This window comes from Podarcis pityusensis (assembly GCF_964106645.2).
Source record: "Podarcis pityusensis genome assembly, chromosome: 14".
NCBI classification, from domain to species: Eukaryota; Metazoa; Chordata; class Lepidosauria; order Squamata; family Lacertidae; genus Podarcis; species Podarcis pityusensis.
In genome coordinates, this window is record NC_138039.1 from 19,480,255 (window position 1) to 19,499,887 (window position 19,633).

General features: G+C 45.2%; 1 protein-coding gene across 4 annotated transcripts; it reads right to left on the reverse strand.

Annotated features, from left to right (window-relative positions):
* Positions 1-1,039: 1,039 nt before the first annotated feature.
* On the reverse strand, positions 1,040-18,799 carry ROGDI (rogdi atypical leucine zipper). Of its 4 annotated transcripts, none has more exons than XM_080982051.1 (12): positions 18,754-18,799; positions 13,103-13,158; positions 12,422-12,493; positions 11,488-11,570; positions 9,151-9,205; positions 6,976-7,056; positions 6,753-6,848; positions 5,494-5,592; positions 3,695-3,808; positions 2,935-2,984; positions 2,564-2,690; positions 1,040-1,884 (listed from the first exon to the last, which is right to left on the reverse strand). In XM_080982051.1, the coding sequence occupies exons 1-12, from the start codon at positions 18,782-18,784 to the stop codon at positions 1,843-1,845; spliced, it is 906 nt and encodes a 301-aa protein (XP_080838177.1). In that variant the 5' UTR covers positions 18,785-18,799; the 3' UTR covers positions 1,040-1,842. The 4 variants fall into 4 exon arrangements, with proteins under 4 accessions (XP_080838177.1, XP_080838176.1, XP_080838179.1 ...); XM_080982050.1 differs by having other exon boundaries at positions 13,103-13,161; XM_080982053.1 differs by lacking the exons at positions 13,103-13,158; positions 18,754-18,799 and adding an exon at positions 17,789-18,007.
* Between the last annotated feature and the right edge of the window lie 834 nt (positions 18,800-19,633).

Consider the following 19,633-nt stretch of genomic DNA (forward strand, 5'->3'; position numbering starts at 1 on the left):
TTTGGCCAACTGAGAAACCTACACTTCATGTGTCTGGAGAAATGTGCTCTAGTCCACAAAAGATTACACCACAATTACATCGGTTAGCTGTCAACGCGCTGTGATGAAATTTCCTTATTTTGCTGTAAAATGGAGCCTGAATCAGTGTGAAGTCTTCATCCTCCTGGTTTCTTACAGTCAACTGCTAATTGCAGTAATAAAGTCACATGGCTATGATGGGGCAAGCAGCAAGAGAAGCGTAACTGTTCAAGGTTCAGTAGGTTCCAAGGAATGTGCTTTTTGGATGTTGCGGTGAACACATGAATGCCTCCTCATTAGTGTAGTATAGAAGTTGCATTCTGGGTCATCTTGATTTTGAACTGGGCTTTGTAGAAACTCGCCCTACAAACCATCAGGAGAGGGAGCCCCCTCGATTATTTCACTGTCCTGAGAGATTTCAGGGCAGCCCTTAAGACAGGGCGGTCCAATGTGTAGCCAAAAGGCTGCATGCGGCCCTCGTTGCCTTTTTGGGTGGTCTTCAACAATATTTGAGCCCCCCCCCCAAAAAAAAACTGCCTTCCCAAAGCAGGGTAAGGGAGGCACTGGGCTTTGGGAAGGCGATGCAGGGGCTCTGGCAGTATCCTAGAGTCCTCCTTCCCAAAGCTTAGTTACTGCTTTCCCAGTTTTGAGGAGACACGATGACTCTAGGACTCTTGCCAGAGCCTTTCCCTGCTACAAAAGTGCAACTGATACTTTCATTGTATAGTTTTTGTCATATGCTGAAGATACACCTCTTTGCCCTGGCCTTTGAGATTTTTAGCAGTAGAGATTTTTAGGATCCTTGCTATTCATCTGATTGAAATATTAAAATTAGTTTAAAACAATTAGCATTCTACATGGTTGAAACGTGTTCTGGTGAAGGGCTGTTAAACAATCTAATAATTAACAACAGGCAGAGTCGAGGCATCTGTATCAACTTAAGACATTTCGACTAGCTCCCTCCTCCACATCATTGGGGTCTCCTTCGAAACATAGGTTTGCAACTTCAGCCACACAGCACAACGGTCAGGGATTTTTATTTAACGACAACAGCAGACCAGTTCAAGGAATGATTCGTTCAAGTTTAGCAGCAACCGACCACTCTGCCACCAAGACAAACATGTATGGTTTGCATTGCTTAGTGGTAGACGGGCATAGCGATGGCTCAATGGAAGACATGATGGAGGTGGTGCCTCTGGCTACCCACCAAAAGAACATTGTTCCCGACGCCGCTGGGGTTAAATTGTAGAGATGAATCTTCCACATTGGTGCAAGAGATTTGGTGGTGGTGATGGAAGGGACAGCAAACCAAAAATATGACGAGGAAGGAATGGCTCTTTGTGGCCCACCACACACACCAAGTTGGTCCCTCTTGTCATCCCTCCATAACAGTCCAGCCCTGGCTTCATTTTCCCTGTTCACAATCACACCTTTTCCTCTAATGAAGGGAAAAGGGGAGCCTGTGGCCCTCCAAGTCTTGCTAGACTTCAGCTCCCACCAGTCCCAGCCAGCATGGCCAGTGGATCAGGGACAATGGGAGTTGCAGTCCTGTGACGTTTGGAGAGCCCATTCCCTGTGCTAGAGGGTTGGGATTTGACTAGTGTTCACCAGCTTGGAAAGGAATAGGTGTACTTCTAAAGTGCTAATAAATAATGATATTCGACACATGAGGATGCCAACACTGGGCATGGTGCCTACCCGGCTGCCACCATGAACAGTGGGATCCAGTAAATCTTCACACATACACAGCTTATACAATGATTTCCTCCCGGGAAGAGAGAGAGAGTGGCTGAAATTGCAAATGGACCACTGTTTGAGGCAGGATCAGTAGAGCTTGTAGTTCCAGTAGCCAGAAAACACAGAGATCTGGAAAATAAGAGGGGGAGAGGTTGTCAAAAGCCACATCATGCTCCTGCTCAAGACATCTGTTTGGCAACCCCCAACCTAAGGTTTCCCATCCCTGCTGTAAAAAGCTAATTGGTGTGGAATCCAAGAATGAGCAGGGAATGGGGATCCTTAATTCAAATCTCACTTTTGTCACAAGCTTAGGGGTTCTCTAAGCCTCCACATCCCACCCTCCCAAATCTGAAATATGGGGATAATATCAACCTACCTTGACAGGGCTGCTGGTTCATTTTTCCATTGCATTTTACTTGAAATAGACTTAGCTGTAGCAGTCTAAATGCTCTAAATGTGCTATATTATTGCTAAGGGTTACTATCTATACATCAGCAGGACATATGCTTTTAGGTTTCACACAATCCAATGCTATTTGCCTTGCCCCCAGTGTCTCCTTTTTCTGCATCAGATACAGAACTAACACTTCACTAAGTATACCAGAAGTAGTCAACGTGGTGCCCTTCACATGCCCACTCAGCCCCAGCTAGCATAGTTAGCGGTCAGGGATGATGGCAGTCCAGCAGCTTCTGCAGGGCATCACACTGGCTGCCGCTGCAAAATACTTTCAACATCCAGCAGCCTCCCCTGGCCCCCAAAAGCAAGGAATGCCCTTTGCCAACCACGTCATCTCTTTCCACCACCCGACCTTGTCCTTCAGCTGCTGGCAGAGCTGCAGGGAGACCGTGAAAAAAACGAGGGCGTCATTCAGCCAGGGCACGACACACTCTACTTTGTGGACATGGTTCACTTCATATCTTTGGTTGTTGAACTCACTGGAGAGAGAGGGAGAGAGAGAGAGAGAGAGAGAGAGAGAGAGGGAGATATGCTGGGTGCAGGGAGGTTATACAGACAAAATTCCACCCTGTTCCCTCAGGCCTTCTTCACCATAGTGTGATGGTATTTATTTATTCATTTATTTTATTAAATGTGTAAACCACCCTATACCCGCAGGTCTCAACATAAAATCACAATATAAAATCACAAATACACAATAAAAACAAAAACAACCCAACTTACAACATGGCCCCTGGGTTGTGTAGTATGGACCCTCCAGCCGGTCTGAAGTTCTGGGGGAGGAAATAAAAAATTACCACCCATGGATTTTCAAAGAAGGAAACAGTTGTTCTGTGTAGACTCCACAAGCTTTCTTTATTATAGAGGTGATATGAATAGTGTACTTACAGTCTCAATATTTTTTCTGCTTCCTTAGCATCTGTTGTCATTTCCTGACTCTTAAATTAGAGAGATATGGTGTTGTCTTCAACCAAGTTCTACCCAAGAGTAGATCCACTGAAAGTAATGGGCATGACTAATTCATGCCCATTCATTTCAACAGCTCTACTCTGAGTAGAACTTGCTCAGATACAACCCACAAACATTTACTCAGCTAGTCAGAGCTTAGTCTTTCACAACACCCCCTTGAAGTAGTGATAGCAAATACAAAGGAGAAAGATGTTACGCAGCTGCTTCTGGGCTTCATCTATAGTTTTGCCAAAACTATCACCAGTGAAGATCCACCAACACATTTAAAATCAAGGCCCCTGGTCGGACCTACAAATGGCTTATGACCCTCAGCTGTATTAACCACAATATTTTACCCTTGTTAAGATTTGAAACCAATGCTCTAACGCTGACCTTCTCCCCAAGTGGTAAGGGATGTCTCCTGTGTAGGATTACAGTAGAGTAGATCCCTGCCCTGGGAGCGAGCTGGGGGTTACGTTCTATTTATATGTATTTTAGGAGATTTATAAATAGTCCTTCAGCATTTTCCCGGTACCTTTGTAGAACTGGGTTGCAGAGCATGCAGCTGATAGACAGTCAAGCACAGCTTATTCAGGTTGATGTAGAAATTGACGAGGATGTCTGGAGGCAGAGCAGGAGTGAACATTTTCTGCAGGGAAAGCAAAACCAGTGTATCATTAAGGTCCTTCCTTTCTTACCCATTGAAAATACCAGGTTTCAATACATGCAGGATTGTGAACAAGTATCCCTCGAGGACAGTAGTCTTCATTTTTTTCCCTGACCTTATAATCAAACATGCATTTGGGGACCCATTCCTTGACTTTTTATGATGTATTTCTATGGTGGTGGTGCAGCTGTTATGATCCACCTTAGATCAGATCGTGATTTGGTTCTGGGTTCCAGCTCACCAATTAAGACCAATGCTAGGACAAAGATTCTCAGAGTGTAAAGCAGGTCTTCCTAGAGGGGTCTGAAGTACTTCTCTGTCAGGAGAAGAAAACATTCCCCTTTAGGCCCTGTCACTCAATCACAGGGATAGGAGAAAAACAGAACACCCAGCAGCGGAGCATATACCCGTGCTGCCCAGGGCGGGCACGCTCCCAAGGCGGGCGGGGAACAGAGGGTGCCCTCCCAGGCGCGGGATAGCTGCTCGGGTGCACGGAGCAGCACGCGCGCCCTGCAGCCAGGGACGGAGCGAGCCACCAATGGCGGACATTCAGCGCACCGCCCACCTGCGACTCCCAAACTTCCCCCAGCTGTCAAAACGAAGGGGGAAAGGAATGCTGCAGGAACGCGGCACAGCTCCCCCCCTTTACCCGACGGCTCGCGGTAGGCTTGGGAGTTGCGGGTAGGTGGTGCACCAAATGTCACCCCCCTCAGCGAAGACACCTAGGGTGTTCTGCCCCCACTGCACCCCCTTTCCTCCACCCCTGGGAATACCAACCCACTGTTTTACAACCGTTGCATCACTGCTGCAAAGATAGTGATGGATCTTTTTTCTATTCTGAAAGTCCTAGTCTTTCAACTGGGCAAATACAAACTGGCAGACTGGGCCAAGCCCACTGGCCCATCTGCATCAACTTCTTTGGTGTCAACACTGACAGGCTGGCGCTCCCTGACCTAAAGATTTCAGGAGTTAAACAAAGAGCAATGCATCAGGGGCCACCAGTTAATATTAATGAGAGGCAGAAACATCAAGTTCACCAAAACTGCTGCCCTCCCAAGGGCAAAGAGTCCCTCTGCTCCTATTTGTAACAGTTCTTTTCTGATCACATGCAGTCACAGGAAACTTTGTGAGCAAAATTTGTCCGCTGCAGCTTGCCAGGAGCCCCCGTCTAGCAGCAGCCACCAGCTCCTTGGGGGTGGGAAATCTCAGAAGGGCCAATTGTACCTGTCTCCCCCATTGCCAACGTTGAACAATTTACCACATCATGTAAAGTATTACTAGGGAATGGATTTGGTTTCCCTGAGCTTGCATGTTGCAAGCAACATTCTAGTCCTCATGGATGTGCAATTAAAAAAAAAAATGTCCAGGAAATACATTCTCAAAGCTCAGGAGACAAAGGCAACTTTGTAGGTAGGACTTTCAGAGTTTAGAAGGATGGAAGCCAAGGTGGGAGGATGGCTACTACTACTGCTTCTTGACTTCTGTAGCCTTGCTGTTGCCAATAACTTAAAACCTAAGCCATTCACACAGTACAGCAGGTTTAATGCAAGTATACACAAAGCTGGACTTTTCTTAGAGCACAACTAAGATTACTCTTAACAGAGATTTGAGTGGGCCGGAGCAGGTGTGTGCTTATCCCTTCCTGAGAGACTGACAAAGGCAGTTACCGTAACACCACTAGAGGCGATTTCTGGCAGAGTCAAAGTAGCTGGAGTGGTGAGCCGATTCCGAGCTCTTGTCAACTGCAGCATCACTGCATCCATCAACTGGTGTGGAGAGAGGAGGAGGAAGGCAGAGAGAGAAACCCGAAATTTAATTTAGACTGATCCAGAGTTGTGGCTGAAAAGTCTTAGTCATATGACGTTACTCCAAAATGGCTTTCAGTGTATCAAGAACCAAGCGTAACCCTGGCCTCTCAGGTACCCCGGAGCTTTCTTCATATGCACAAATCATAATTGATGCGTAGGGTCAATCAGAAACATTTCGTTTGAGTGTTAGCAAGAAACTGCCCCCAAAACAAACTGCCTTCCTGGATTAAGTCAAAGGTCCCTCTAATCTCCCTGACACCAACTGCCCCGTGAGCAGGACCCCAGGAGAAGGTGGGAAGGAGGCGAAGACCACACCAAGGCCTGCTCTAGCTGGACTATCATCCTTCTCTCCCCTGATGATTCTACCACCAATTGCCCTGTGGGAAGGATCCTGATGACTTTATGTGTGGATATCGTTCACTGAGGTTTTGGAAAATGTGGGCTTCTAAACAGACTTAGAATAATTTGCATTCTGAAAGGTGGGACTGAAAAATGGTATCAATAAATAAATTAAAGTCCAGTATTCTATTAACAGCTATGGACAGCCAGGATTCTTATAAGACAGATATCCTACCTCTGAGCATGGAGGCTCTATTTCCTATCTAATCTATCTAAGTCAATGGTCATCACTACACCTTCTATATTAATTTCCCATTACACACGTCTGAAATCTCTTGTGACCTACGTGGAAAGGAAGAAAAACCCTTCTGTGTAAGGGTAAGTTATGCCTCTGAACACTGGATGGCTGTTGCCTTCATGCCCTGTTTGTGGGCATCTCTGAGTCCCTTAATTGGAGGCGAGATGGGCATTTGGCCTGATCCAGCAGGGCCTTTTAAAGTTCTGCTGGTTGCATACTAGGCCAGAGGAGTAGTGCTGTCTGTTCTGGGAGCAGCTCTCCAAAGTCCCAGGTAGATTTCCTTCCCTGTTCTATGACCATTTGCCCTTTAACAAGAGATGCAAAGGACAGAATCTGGGACCAGACACATGCTAAACATGTGTCCTGTCAGTGCCATCAAGCCACAGCTCTGTCCCACAATTGTTCCAGTTGCAGGTGAAGTGTTTGCTCATCTGGAAAAGTGACTGTTCCCAAGGCGAACGGAAGCAAGCACAATTCTCACCTTGAGGACCTCACATCCTGTCTTGAACTGGTAATTGGCGCCTCTGTTGGTAAGCAGGTAGATCGCTTGGTTGACATGATTCCTTGCATCCTGGATCTGAAAAAAGCACAAAGGGCAGCCCATCAGCATGCTGGGCCAAAGCAGGCAAAAAGAGTTTTGAACTTAGAAGCACACAAAATCAGCACAAACAAGATGCAAGAAGATGAGTTTGCAGTCATCATACCTGCTGGAGTTTCCATTGTTTATCATCCCGGAATGCAAAGTGTAGGAGTTGGTTATTCCTGGGCATTTTTAAGTTAATATCCTGAGAAACAGAGAGGGGTGATGAAGGGTGCATACACACAGCATACATGCATAGCAGTTCGCTACTAATGAAAGTCTAGCAGAGACTACTCTGACCCTCCCACCCTATTTCTGATTATTGAGCTCAGGATGGTGAGTCCTGGAAGTACTGTATCAGGAACTACATATCTATAGGAGGAACAGCAAGCTGGAGAAAGCACCTTTTCTGAGAGGCAAAAAACATTATTCTGTTTGATGCCTATGTGGTATTAGGGTTTAGGATTGACAATCAGATTAATGGCCATTTTCAGCCCTACACTGGATGCATCTGCTAACCAGTAGTTGGTTAACTGGCTTGGGAAAGTCAGCAGTGGAAAGTCACTACATCAGGTTGCAGAGCAAGGAAGAAGGGTTGTTTTGTCACCTCTATTGAGGAACCAGCTGCCTCAACTGTCACCTAGTGGCAGCTGTTCCATCAGGCCACCTGAATTGCTTCTATTCCAGCTAGCCCTTTGGAAGAATTGTAACTTTAAGAGCTAGGGATTGAGCTTCCCTTTCCCCTTCCTGTTCTGTTCCTCTTGTGTGCCATGTCTTTTATTGATCTTTCTATGCTGCTCGAGGCCTTTTTGGCCAAAGTGAGGGGTCAAATCATTTGAATTACTTGATGCCAAGGTCTGTGCAATACCTGGCTCACCTGAACCACTGCAGCAAAAACAAGCAAAGTCCTCAAATAACCAGTGGCCCAGGAGCTTAACTTTCCAGGGGCCTCCGTAACATACTGAAACGCGGTGCCTGGTTGAACAGTTAGCAAACAACAGGGAGTAGAGAAAGATGCAACCCCCCTCCTGGGTCAATCACTGAGAAGCCACAGTTTAAGCTGCAAGCTCTCAAATAAAAATACCGTTTCAGGAATTACTGAAGTGGCACCTCCAGGTGCACCTGTGTCTGCAGAGGCTCTTCCTGGCCCCAACAGGGCCCCCTCCCTACAGTTAAGCTTCAAAGAAGCACTCTGTTGTAGCCAGTGGAACAGGTTGTAATATGTGCTCGATTGTGGTGGTGTGTGTATGTGTGGCGCCCGCAACAGTTTCTCCAGTTTGCAAATGTGCCCCAAAAGGTTGGTGAGCAGTGTTTCCCAAGCTTGGGTCTCCAGCTGTTTTTGGACTACAACTCCCATCCTCAGCTAGCAGGACCAGTGGCCAGGGATGATGAGAATTGTAGTCCCAAACAGCTGGAGACCCAAGAATGAGAAACACTGATTTGGAGCATGCAGTAGTCCTACAGTTCATGGGACACACAAATACACAAAAAAAGTCAAATTCCTCTCTTGAATTTATTGTTACCAACCCCTTTGGGATTAGAGGCCATGTTTATCTGCATTGCAGCAATAGTGAACTGAGGCTGAAAGAAGTTTGCTTAACCATCTGGGGAATCTACAACCAGGCCTCAATAACAATCCTAAGAGATCTGCATGGTATGTTGCCTGGCACTGATGGTGTGTTGGCTGCACTGCTGACATGGAAACCAAAAGCAGCAGGTAACCATTAAGCATGAGCAGCAATTCCAGGGCAGGGGTTTCATGGTCCCTGCGGCCTTTGAAAGATAATTCAGCAATGTAAATGGCAAAGGCTCATGTGAGCAAGTTGGTTATTTATCTGATTACGGCAGAGGTACATCTGTGCCATACATTCACAGCATTCTTACAGCACTTCAAACAGTTGCAGCTTCCCCCAAAGAATTATGGGAGTTGTAGTTTGTTAAGGGCCCTGAGAGGCCTCTATTCCCTTCTTAGAGCTACAATTTCCAGAGTGGTTTACCAAACAACCTCTCTACTCAGGGTACTGTAGCTCTGCGAGGGGACTAGGAGTATTCTAACAAATCTCAGCACCCTTAACAAACTACGGTTCCCAGGATTTTCGAGGAGAAGCCACAACTGTTTAAATTGCTGTAATAGTACTTAAATGTATAGTGGCCCAAGTGAAAAATAAGCTGGAATTCCCCCAAGAGGAGATCTGCTGACATGCCAAGAGTGTTGGAAGGAGATGAGGTTTTCCTGCCTGGCACCATCAGGGAGGTACCCACTCCCTACCACGTGAAACTTGCATGAGCAAATACTCACAGCCTGGCACAAGGCATCTCCCTGAAGTGTCAGGACTCCCTTCACCTGGTCAGTGCTGAAATAAAAGGCAGTGTTGTTAACATGGATAATAAAATGCATCTAATTCTCACGGGTGTTTGGGGATGTATATACGCAAGCAAACACAAATGGTTCAAAGAGCAGGCCAGTGCTGTTCAGGGATTATAAATTTACAGTTCCAACTTCCTCATTGGAACCATCAGGAATAGACAGCATAAAGAAAGACTTGTGCTATTTTCTAGTTTTCTCTCAGTTGCTGACATACTGCAAACAGCCTCCTTGTATAATTGCGGAAAGTGTGATTGAGCAAAACAAACTCTGTTTGTTATTTAGAAATGAATCGTCTTTGTTTCTGCAACAGGAATGTGACCATAAAATTGGGATTGGTTAAGGATCTGATGACAGGATGCACACTGCTCTCAATAAAGTACCAAGTACGGTGGGTCCTCTGTAGCAGTGCATCATCTTCAAATGTAAGCTGGGAAAAGGATTGGATGGATTGGATGAATTTGGTGGAGGAAGGGGTTCAGCTCCCCACCCCCAAAAAGAGGAGATTCATTGTTTATTAGGATGGGTAGGCAATAAACTTTTACAATGTAATGGCAGGGAAATGTCTCTGTTCTATTTTTAAAAACTTTTATCATGCCAACATACCAAACAGTGGTAGAGACACAGATAACAGACCAGCTCTGCTTTGGCTTAACCCCAATTGACCTGGATGCAGCATCGTTCTGGGGCATTTTGAGGGATGGAAAATATGGCAGCCACCAATAGTGATAACCATGTTTCCTTCCTCTAAAGTGTCCTAAAATGACACTGCATTCAAGTCATTTTGCAGCTACAAAAAAGATGTTCAGGCTGCTGAGAGCAGAACTGTTCTGTTACAGAGAACAGTGCTAACAAAAAAATGGTTAAAGAAGCTGCCCATCCACCCTCACATTGCTTAAGTAAGAGGCCTCCATGATGGCAACAAATTTTTACTATGTATTACCCCTCACAATCAGAGAAATGGCCAGTTTGCGGTCTCTGAATAAGGCTTACGAAATCTGGGAGGGGAGCATTTTGGCAGTCCTACCTCAAAACTCAAAGCTGTTATATCCATAGGCAGAGGAAGAGCAGACAACAGCTAGAGGAAATGGGAGTTCTCTTCATCCCGCCCCCTCCCAGCCCGTTTTTGAACATGTGCCTGAGCAGTGGGTTCAGAAATGTCCATCCACACACGTGGACATTCAGCCCTTTATAGAAACAACAAGGCTGAAGACCAGAGCCAGGGAAGGGACACACATCTTTCTGATTGCTTTGCACCTTTGTAGTGGTCCCCTTTGAAGAATTAAAAACACATCTTCTCCTATATACCCCTGGGACTTTTAATAAAAACAAAGCAAAAAAAACTGCCTTTGTTATTTATATGTCTTAAGGTGTTGCAGTTCGGAAGGAGCTTACAATCTAAATAGAGTGGGGAAAATGACCAAGGGCAGGAGGGACAGACAGATGGATCAGTAATGAAGGCAAGAACTGCAACATGTGATTGAAGTTTGGCTACCGTTGGGAATGAAAAACAAGGGAGATAATAAACCTAAGGGTAAGCAGAAAAAGTGATTTTAAATCAGGTGTTCGGAGGGAGACTTGACCCAGCATACACCAGAGGAGGGGTATCTTGGGCCAGGATACAGGATGCAGCTCTCCACGCCCCTCTGTCCAGCGCCCTCGGGATTCTCCCCAGGCCACACCCCTTATTGTTCTGTACCCTCCTTGAGGGATTTTGCCTGGCTGGAATGTGATAATGCCTCCTGCTTGCTTGGATGGAGAGATGTGTATATGGAAACTTCTGCCTGGCTAGAATCTAGCCTACTGTACAAATATGTGGCTCCACCCACTTTTGCATCTGGCACCGCCCACCATGGCCACAGGGCCCTTGGGCTGAAAAAGGTTCTAAGCGCCTAACATACACACTCAGAGAATACATTCCACACACGGGGGGAAGGCAGCAAAGGAGAATGGATGGAGCTATTGAAGGGCAAGGATGAGAGGGATCATATCAGCTCCAACGTGTGCTTCTAATTTAAACTTAATTACACTGACAGAAGCTGAATAGTTTTCTAATCTTGACTCACAGAGGCTTCCTGAGATGCTGCCTGAGAAACAACTTTTGTCTGAGCAGCATGGTGTGGTGGGAAGTGGCAATTTAAGCTCCCAGACTTGGCTTCCCCCGCACTGGCTGGCCTTAGCCAAGTCCACTTTGCTTCCCCTCCCCTCTGTAGCTGCTACAAGGAGACAATAGTTGCAAATCATGTTGCCCATGAAGATCTCCATACATACTTTGAACTACCCAGAATAAAGTTCTCCTGCTTGATGGGTCCCTCTGAACCGCTCACAGGCAAAGTAAAGCGATGAGAAGCCTCCTGAGCAAGAAAGAAGCAGAGAAGAATGAGTGCCGCAGACACCAGCTGCCTCCCAAAATTTCATCTTCTTCTTCTTAGGTTAGAAACTCAGAAAAGTGGCAAGACCGCTCTGGTTCACACAAAAATAAAACCAATGGTATAACCTACTTCCTGCTTCCACACTTCTCTATTATTTTTAAATACTTTGAACAGATGCACCAGAGTTTCCTGTTTCTGGGAAATTTATTTAATCTCATGAACTTTAAGTACTTCACGGCTATCTATCTACACACACACTTCTTGGCTCAGTTAAAAACCCCCACGATTAATCTTCATTCACCCACCTGAACATACACAGCATAGCCGCCAAAATCAGAAGTCTTTCAATCTATCTCTGAAGTTGTAATTCTGATATCTGGACTGGGCGTGGGGTGAGAAGAGGACAAATCTGCAGTACACAATTTGGGTCCTTTTTTCATCTCTGCTACAAAGCTGGTCTGGCATTTGGCTCTTTGCTGGTGAAATTAGTGATTGGCCCTGCTGGTCGCCATACTTGCATACTGTATTCTGGTATCATCATAAGTAGAGACCAGCATTTGGCAACCTAGTACCCTCCAAATATTTTGGACTACAACTCCCATCAGGTCCAGCCAGCACGATGCTAGCTGGGGCAGACAGGAGCTGTGCTCCAAAGCTTATGGAGAGCACCAATTTTTGCCAAAGGCTAATATACAACCAAAACCCAGAACCCATAGCAAGTTTTGTTTTGTTTTGTAGTAGAACGAGAGGCCTGAGAGGTTCCTAGTATGCCCAGTAACTGTTTCAGACAAAGAAACACACAGTCGGAAGAAATATCATTTTTGGGTAAATACCTTCAGAATATCTTGCAGCTGCCGTAGGACAGCATGAACCTCCTCTCGTAAAAGCCACTTGAACTCCTCTTCCTGCAGGGAAAGAAAATACATATTAAAACCCCCTGCATTAATACTCCACATTTCTATAATATGATTCACTGAGAACTTTTGAAAGATATTTAGCACTCCAGTGCTACTCTCCTCTTTGTTCCTCCACTCATAAAATCATAGACTTGTAGAGTTGGAAGGGACCTTCGGAATCATCTAGTCCAACCCCTGCAATGAAGGAATATGCATTTATGGCACGCGCAGATCAAACCTGCAACTTTGGCGTTATCTGCACCACCCTCTAACCAACTGAGCTATCCACTCACATCATCACACATAAATGAGTAAGTTCTGCTGAAACTATCCAAAGACATTTAGAATGCTTGTGATCATGCACTTTTAAAAATGAAGATCTTACCCAGGCAGCAAGCTATGCAAGTTAACCAGAACATTTTAATTTAACATTCTTGCAAGTTTCACATGATTTTATTTTGCCTAGAAACTACAGGGTTTTCATTCATATTCAAATCAACACAGAAGTAAAGAGTACACAGGCAATGGCAAAATTGCTTCCTCCTCTTCATTTCCCAAGCACAGAGGGGGATTTCACAAGCTCTTATTGAGTCAGCAAGGCATGGGGTGTCTCCTTACTTTCGATGGATCAGGTTCTGCTCTGAGAGGGCAATGCCTCTGCTGTGCTGCTCTCCCTGCTGAGAAAAAGCCACTCTTTGTTAGTCCTACTCAAATTAGAACTGATGGACAAAACTAAAACATGTCCATTAATCTCAATGGCTCTACCCTTTTTGTTGTTGTTGTTTTTACTGTTTTGTGACCAAAGTGCCACAATTCATAGCTTAGATTTTCTACTGCACAAATTGGGCCATACTGATAGAAATATTTGGAAATCCAACATTTACCTAAATCAGTGGTGTCCAAACTTTTTTCAGAGGGCCAGATTTGATGAAGTGAAGGGTCATGAGGGCCAACCAAAGTTGTTAACCTTTTTTGAGGATTGAAGCTGTTGAGGGTTTTTAAGGATTTTACCCTAGGATATAAACTACCACAGGGGCCGGATTAAAGCGAGCAGCGGGCCGAAACGGACTTTGGACATGCCTGATCTAAATAAATCACCCCTGAGCCTTATAGTTGCAGAGACATGTACATATGGAGCTTCCAGTAAGGCTCAACTTTGAACTGAGCATGCCTCCAATCCCTTCCCCACAACTCAAGGTCTTACCACCACTCCTCAATTTATTGACCTGGCTTCGACACTGACAAAATAAACTGTGGAAACTCCGCTCCCAACATCTTTCCCTATCATGCAATGACATCTCAGTGTCTGTTCCCAAATAATTCTGGAAAGGTTTGGTTCAAAGAAGAAACCAACTATTCACAATGCTGACAACAATCCACTTGTTTACACAGGAGTGAATCCAAAAGCACCACATGGCTTCAGATAAACAGAAGCACTGCTGGATCCAGAAGGGGCGGTGGAGCCACAGTAAGGCTCCCTCCCCAAGGGCACCTTGAACATTCTTCTCCAGCTGTTATGAACACAAACAAATTCTTTCAGAGTCTCTTGAACCTTGACAGCACCTACACAGCTTTAATAATTAACTTGCATCTATTTCTAAGAGGCTGTTTTCATTTACTTTTAAGGATAAAGGCACAGGGTAGGAGCCAAATCTTACCTCCCACCACCCAACCATGTTCTCTGGGGAACCTCTTAGGTCCAAACTGTCAGGTTACTCTTCATTTACGCATTTCTACTTGAATACAGATGCCTCCAGATCTTCTGCATTTAACAGCTGATCAGCACCATTGAGTGAAACCCCTAAAAGTGCCCATCTGATACTGAGAGTTTGATACTGAGATACTGAGAGTACATTTCCCATGCTGGGCATGCACACAGGTTACTTGATGTAGAGTTCCCCATCTGTACAGCAGTCTGTCATGTTGTACACGTTAAAACTGTACTCCAAGTGTGGAAATGCACCATGAATCACTCCCACTGGGTAAGGGTGAATTTGGTTAGGATCAAGGAGTTCACAAACAAACAAAAAATGCTGCATGTAAACTGAATAACCTTTTGCCACTAAGACAACTTACTCTAGGATGAAGCATTCCTTATGGTGTTGGAGACATTGTGTTATTCAAATGAACACAGTGATATGAAGTGAGAACATGCAGCATAGAACTGTTGCTTGAACTAATGTTTAAACAATGCCCCAAGCAATCTGATTAAGGGCCAGAATAGCCTTACTGGCATCAGCAACACATGGGACCTAAACAAATAAATAAATGCTTTGTTTCAGGTCTCAACTGATAAATGCTGCCAGATTAGATTTATGTATATTTAAGACTCAGGAGAAACTTATAAAGCAGGGATGGGGAACCCCAGGCCTGTGGGGCCAATCTTTATTTGGCCCTCAGGAGGCCCTCCACCCCACATGCTCCTTGAGTGCTTTCGCCTAACTGAAATGTGTTCCTAAACTGTGATAACGCTTCTTTGCTTGCCTGGATGAAGGGTGGAGGTTTGTGTGTGGAAAAGTTTGCATGGTGGAATGCAAGGTATGGCACAAAGGCATGATTCACACTTTCAAGGCCCACTTTTGCATCTAGCCCTATCCGCTGGAAAGGAATGCAACCCTCAGGCTGAAAAAGGTTCCCTACTCCTGCAGTAAAGTCTTCTATTGATGATAAAGCAAAAGTAAGTATTCTGGCACCTTAATAGACTAACAAATTACTATGGAATAAACTCTAGGCCTGTACAGTTGAAATCAACAATACTGTTGGTGGATCCTAGCATATAGAACCATATACAGTGGTGCCCCGCAAGACGAATGCCTCGCAAGACGAAAAACTCGCTAGACGAAAGAGTTTTCCGTTTTTTTAGTCGTTCCGCAAGACGAATTTCCCTATGGGCTTGCTTCGCAAGACGAAACGTCTTGCAAGTTCTTGCGAGTTTGTTTCCTTTTTCTTAAAGCCGCTAAGCCGTTAATAGCCGCTAAGCCGCTAAGCCACTAATAGCCGTGCTTCGCAAGACAAAAAAACCGCAAGACGAAGAGACTCGCGGAACGGATTAATTTCGTCTTGCGAGGCACCACTGTATGCTAAGTTTTCAAGTACTTTAGCCAACCGGTGCAGACATGTGTTTGGTGCCGAAAAAGCGATAACAATGGTAACTAATGCAGCAGATGAAAACATTGTAGAGTTTGCAGATTCCTGAGAAACCTGAGGCATGTCTCTGACCCTCACAGCTCCAGTTAGGATCAAATCTATCAATCTTAATTTTCATCTGAAGCTGCAAAGCAACACACTGGCTATTCAGTGATACTCCACCCCCAACAATATGCCTTCTTTTACAATAATATCCAAATAGCAAAGTGACAGACCTTGCTTCTAATTCAGACCTTTCAGCAACAGCTGTGAATGGCATTTAAGAATTCATGAAGGGAATGCAGAAAACCACTGCACCATCCATGTGCCTTACAGAACCAACCAATGATGTTTCATTGTGCTAGAACTGAACTGTCAACAATTTGTGGATGCAGGCTTAAAGTGCAGAACTATGAACACAAACAAACAGAGACTGACAAATTTAGAGAGGACCATTCCATCAACTCTCCTGATCAATTCTTGTTAAGTAGATTCTCCACATCCAGAGGCAGTACATCTTTGGACACAATTCCAGGAGATCCCAATCATCATGAAACCTTGCTTCTAGGCAGTGGCCTCTGGCTGGCAGTGATTGAGAGAAAATGCTGGACAAGAGGGGTTATTTGCTCAATTCAATAAGGAGAAGTTAATGTTGATGTTATTGCTACCTGCTTGGGGAATGCAAGACAGATTCTGGGCATATACATGCAGCAGAAGGAAGTGGTAAAGAATCCACAGATGGCAGGATGGACTGTACCTTTTTGGACTGTATGTGTGCAAGGAGTCATTTTATTTAATGGTCCCATGTCTTAAAAAAATCATTGTAACTAGAACACTAGCACAGCAAGGATCAGGCTGGGCAAGAAGACTTTGCTCTGATGAAGAAGCCTTTTAAGACATCAAAGAAGCTTTCAAAAAAGCAATGACTTCCACATCTTGCAGTGTAAAATGCTACAGTCATACTATCACCAACTCAAAGAATGAGAGCATCTCTGCTGGTTTTGACAGAAGTCCACCTAGTCTAGCATCATTTCCAACATGTGTCAAACAGAGGTCTCTTGCAGCCCTTCCTGGATAGATTAGGAATCTATATTGGGACCTTTTGCATGCAAAGCATATGCTGTGCTACTGAGCTACAACCCCTCCCTGCTCCATGCTTTTGCTCTGCCTAACCTACTTCAGAAGGCCAAAGAAGCCTGTGGCACACTAAAGCCTAAAAAATTATTATGACATCAGCTTGTGTGGACTACAGTCCACCCCTCCTGTGTAACAGGCACACTTGCACACACACACAATGTTTGGAGGAATCGGAGGGCAAGGAAATGCAAAAAAAACAAGTGCTAGAGACTCAACATCCTCTGGAAATCACAACCTCACAAGTATGCTGTAAGATAAAGTGGGGCCCCTTGCGGGAAGGAACTTTGCCCACCGCCCTGAACTCCTTGAAGGAATTGTTAAGTGGGGTGCAAATCTTATCTAACATGAGTGGTTTTCAAATCGTTTCTTGGAAGTATATTGAGTGATTTTATTCCTCAAAGAAGAGATCAGCAACAGTGAACAAACTGCCCCTGAAGACAGCATGCATCAATTCACAAACTCTTGGGCTGGACTCCTTTAAATGCAGTTTAAATGTGCAGCTGAAACTCTCAGCCCAGTTTCCCCCCGGCAATTCATAGAAAGCAGGGGAAAGAACATCAACAGAGCCTGGCTGCTGGATCAGCCCAATGGCCCATCTAGTCCACCATCCTGCTACCTCAGTGGCCAACCAGATGCATCTATGTATAGGGAAACCCACAAGCAGGACCTGAGTATAGGGAAATCCACAAGCAGCACTCTCTCGGTGCTGGCAACATATTTCAGGATGATGATGATGACGACGATGATAAATATCATTATGAAATAAGGTAATTATAATTTCATGGGAGGAGGCGGCGCCGGCTCTGCGATGCTGTGGGGTGACGTCACGCACCGCCGATGCCGGCGCGGATGACGTCACGCACGGCCCCGCTCCACACCAAAGGGGTTGAGCCAGGCAGAGCCGCTGTCGGTCCCTCAGGGCTGAACAGAGGCGCCTCGGCTTCTCCCGGCCAAGTGGGAAGGAGACGCCGCCGACGCCGCCTCCGAACCCAGCTGCAGCTGCAACAGCAACGCGGACGGCCGCCCCAGCCGCTCTCTCACCAGTACAGCCCTCTCGGCCGCGCTCGCCAGCGCCGCCATCCTCATAGCCGCGCCGCCTCTCGTCCGCCGCTCGCCAGACCCAGATCGATAACCGCCTCACGGAGATGCTCCACGGACCCGACCGCTTGACTTGAGGCGATGCGTGAAGCGCGGGCTCTTCCCTCCCCTTCGCTCCTTATTGGGCAGGAGCTTCAAGAGAAGCCGTTCTTATTGGCCAGTTCTGAAAGGCCTTGCCTAGACGCCTCCGCGAGGCTCCGCCCACTTCTCGGCTTTTAAATAACCCTAGAGATAGGAGGAGTTTACAACCACTTCCGGTCGGAACGTTTTCTCTCTCTCGGTGCCTTTATATTTATCAATGCCAAATGGGTTTTACCATAGAGGTTGGTGCCAAGGGCTAGAGCGGCATCAATTTGCAATTTAATTTTTTTTGAGTGTGCCTACATCTATTTATTAATTGCATATTTTAGACACAAGTGGGCTAAAATTGCATATTTTAGACACAAGTGGTGCAGAATGCGGCGTAAACTCTTACCGCAGCACACACGCACGCCTCCTTAGGCTATCTCTTACAGTTCATGCTTTCTCCTTTTTACCCGAGGATCATATTACCTAAAACAGATTTCCTATGTACATCCCCGGTGACAACTCTGACCTGCAATTTGCATTCCTTCCGAGTAATACCCCTTCCCACCCTCTCACGATATATAAGGGTCTGGTGACCCTTCAGTGTATCTGAAGAAGTGTGCATGCACACGAAAGCTCATACCAATGACAACCTTAAGTCTCCAAGGTGCTACTGGAAGGAATTTTTTAATTTTGTTTCTACTGGGGTCCTTCAGTTTTCACCGGAATTTCAGGGCGATAGTGTTATAAAGACTATATAGTGTGTTTTATCTCTACGTTTTAAAAACTGAAGCCTAGCAACCAGGAAGTCAGGCGACACTCATGTATTTCTGCTTTCCTACCTTTTCCAGCTTCTGAGGGTTGTGGCGTCATAGAGCCTAGTGACGTAATGAAGCAGGCTAGTCCGCCCAAGCGTTTTGGGGGGGACGTAGAGGGAGAATTGTGAAAACAACCAACGGCAGATAATGCGAAATCCACCAATTTTAATGTGTATACTATTTTAAACTGTATCTAAGGGATATAAAGATAAGAGTACTGTACAATTCTCTTTGTTTCCAAAGTGCAGTGTTATGTGCTGGTCAAAACGACATTACTGTATTCACAACCAAGGAGACAGGAAAAACCCTGCTGATGACTGAGCATGCTCAGCGGCCACGGATTAGTAATTGACTGTGCTTGAAAATAGCCACAGAAAGGGGAGGGGCATGGAATGGAAAATCCTGAAAAAGACATAGCTGGATAGAACTCGAGCAGGCACATTCCATTCCGCAACACACCAAATATAATTCAGATTAATATTGTAAACTAACAGGAGTTATCACATCCAGATTATAAACCATATAGCACTTCTTTGATTGGCATTATGTTCCCAGTGAAATAGTTACCATAAATTCTTCAGCTTGCGCTTTCCTTCTGTTTATATCCCACCTTTCTTTCCCAAGGTTGGAATAGTGACTGGGCCAATGTTACGCAAATTAGTTTTATGGTTGAGAAGGTACCTGCATCAAAGATCTCCATATAACCACAACGGCAAGCAACTTTCATTCCCAATGCTATTTGAAATAGAAAGTTATGTTTACTGACATGATTTATCATACTGTGAAGTTATTTTTCTATAGTGTATAGCAGAAATTCGCTTCCAAAGACTTCCCCTTTGAAGCAGTTTAGTTTTTCAGGGAAATGGATACTCTCATTCTTGTAGTATTAAACAAGTTGATGTTT

Bases quoted from the DNA above. Each gene is read 5' to 3' on its own strand.
- ROGDI (XM_080982050.1), bottom strand. From the start codon at position 18,784: ATGACGCCACAACCCTCAGAAGCTGGAAAAG. The intron at 9,206-11,487 runs GTATGTATGGAG...CTTTTATTTCAG, and splicing joins TTTATTCTGGGTAGTTCAAA to CACTGACCAGGTGAAGGGAG. The intron at 7,057-9,150 runs GTGAGTATTTGC...TCTGTTTCTCAG, and splicing joins GAGATGCCTTGTGCCAGGCT to GATATTAACTTAAAAATGCC.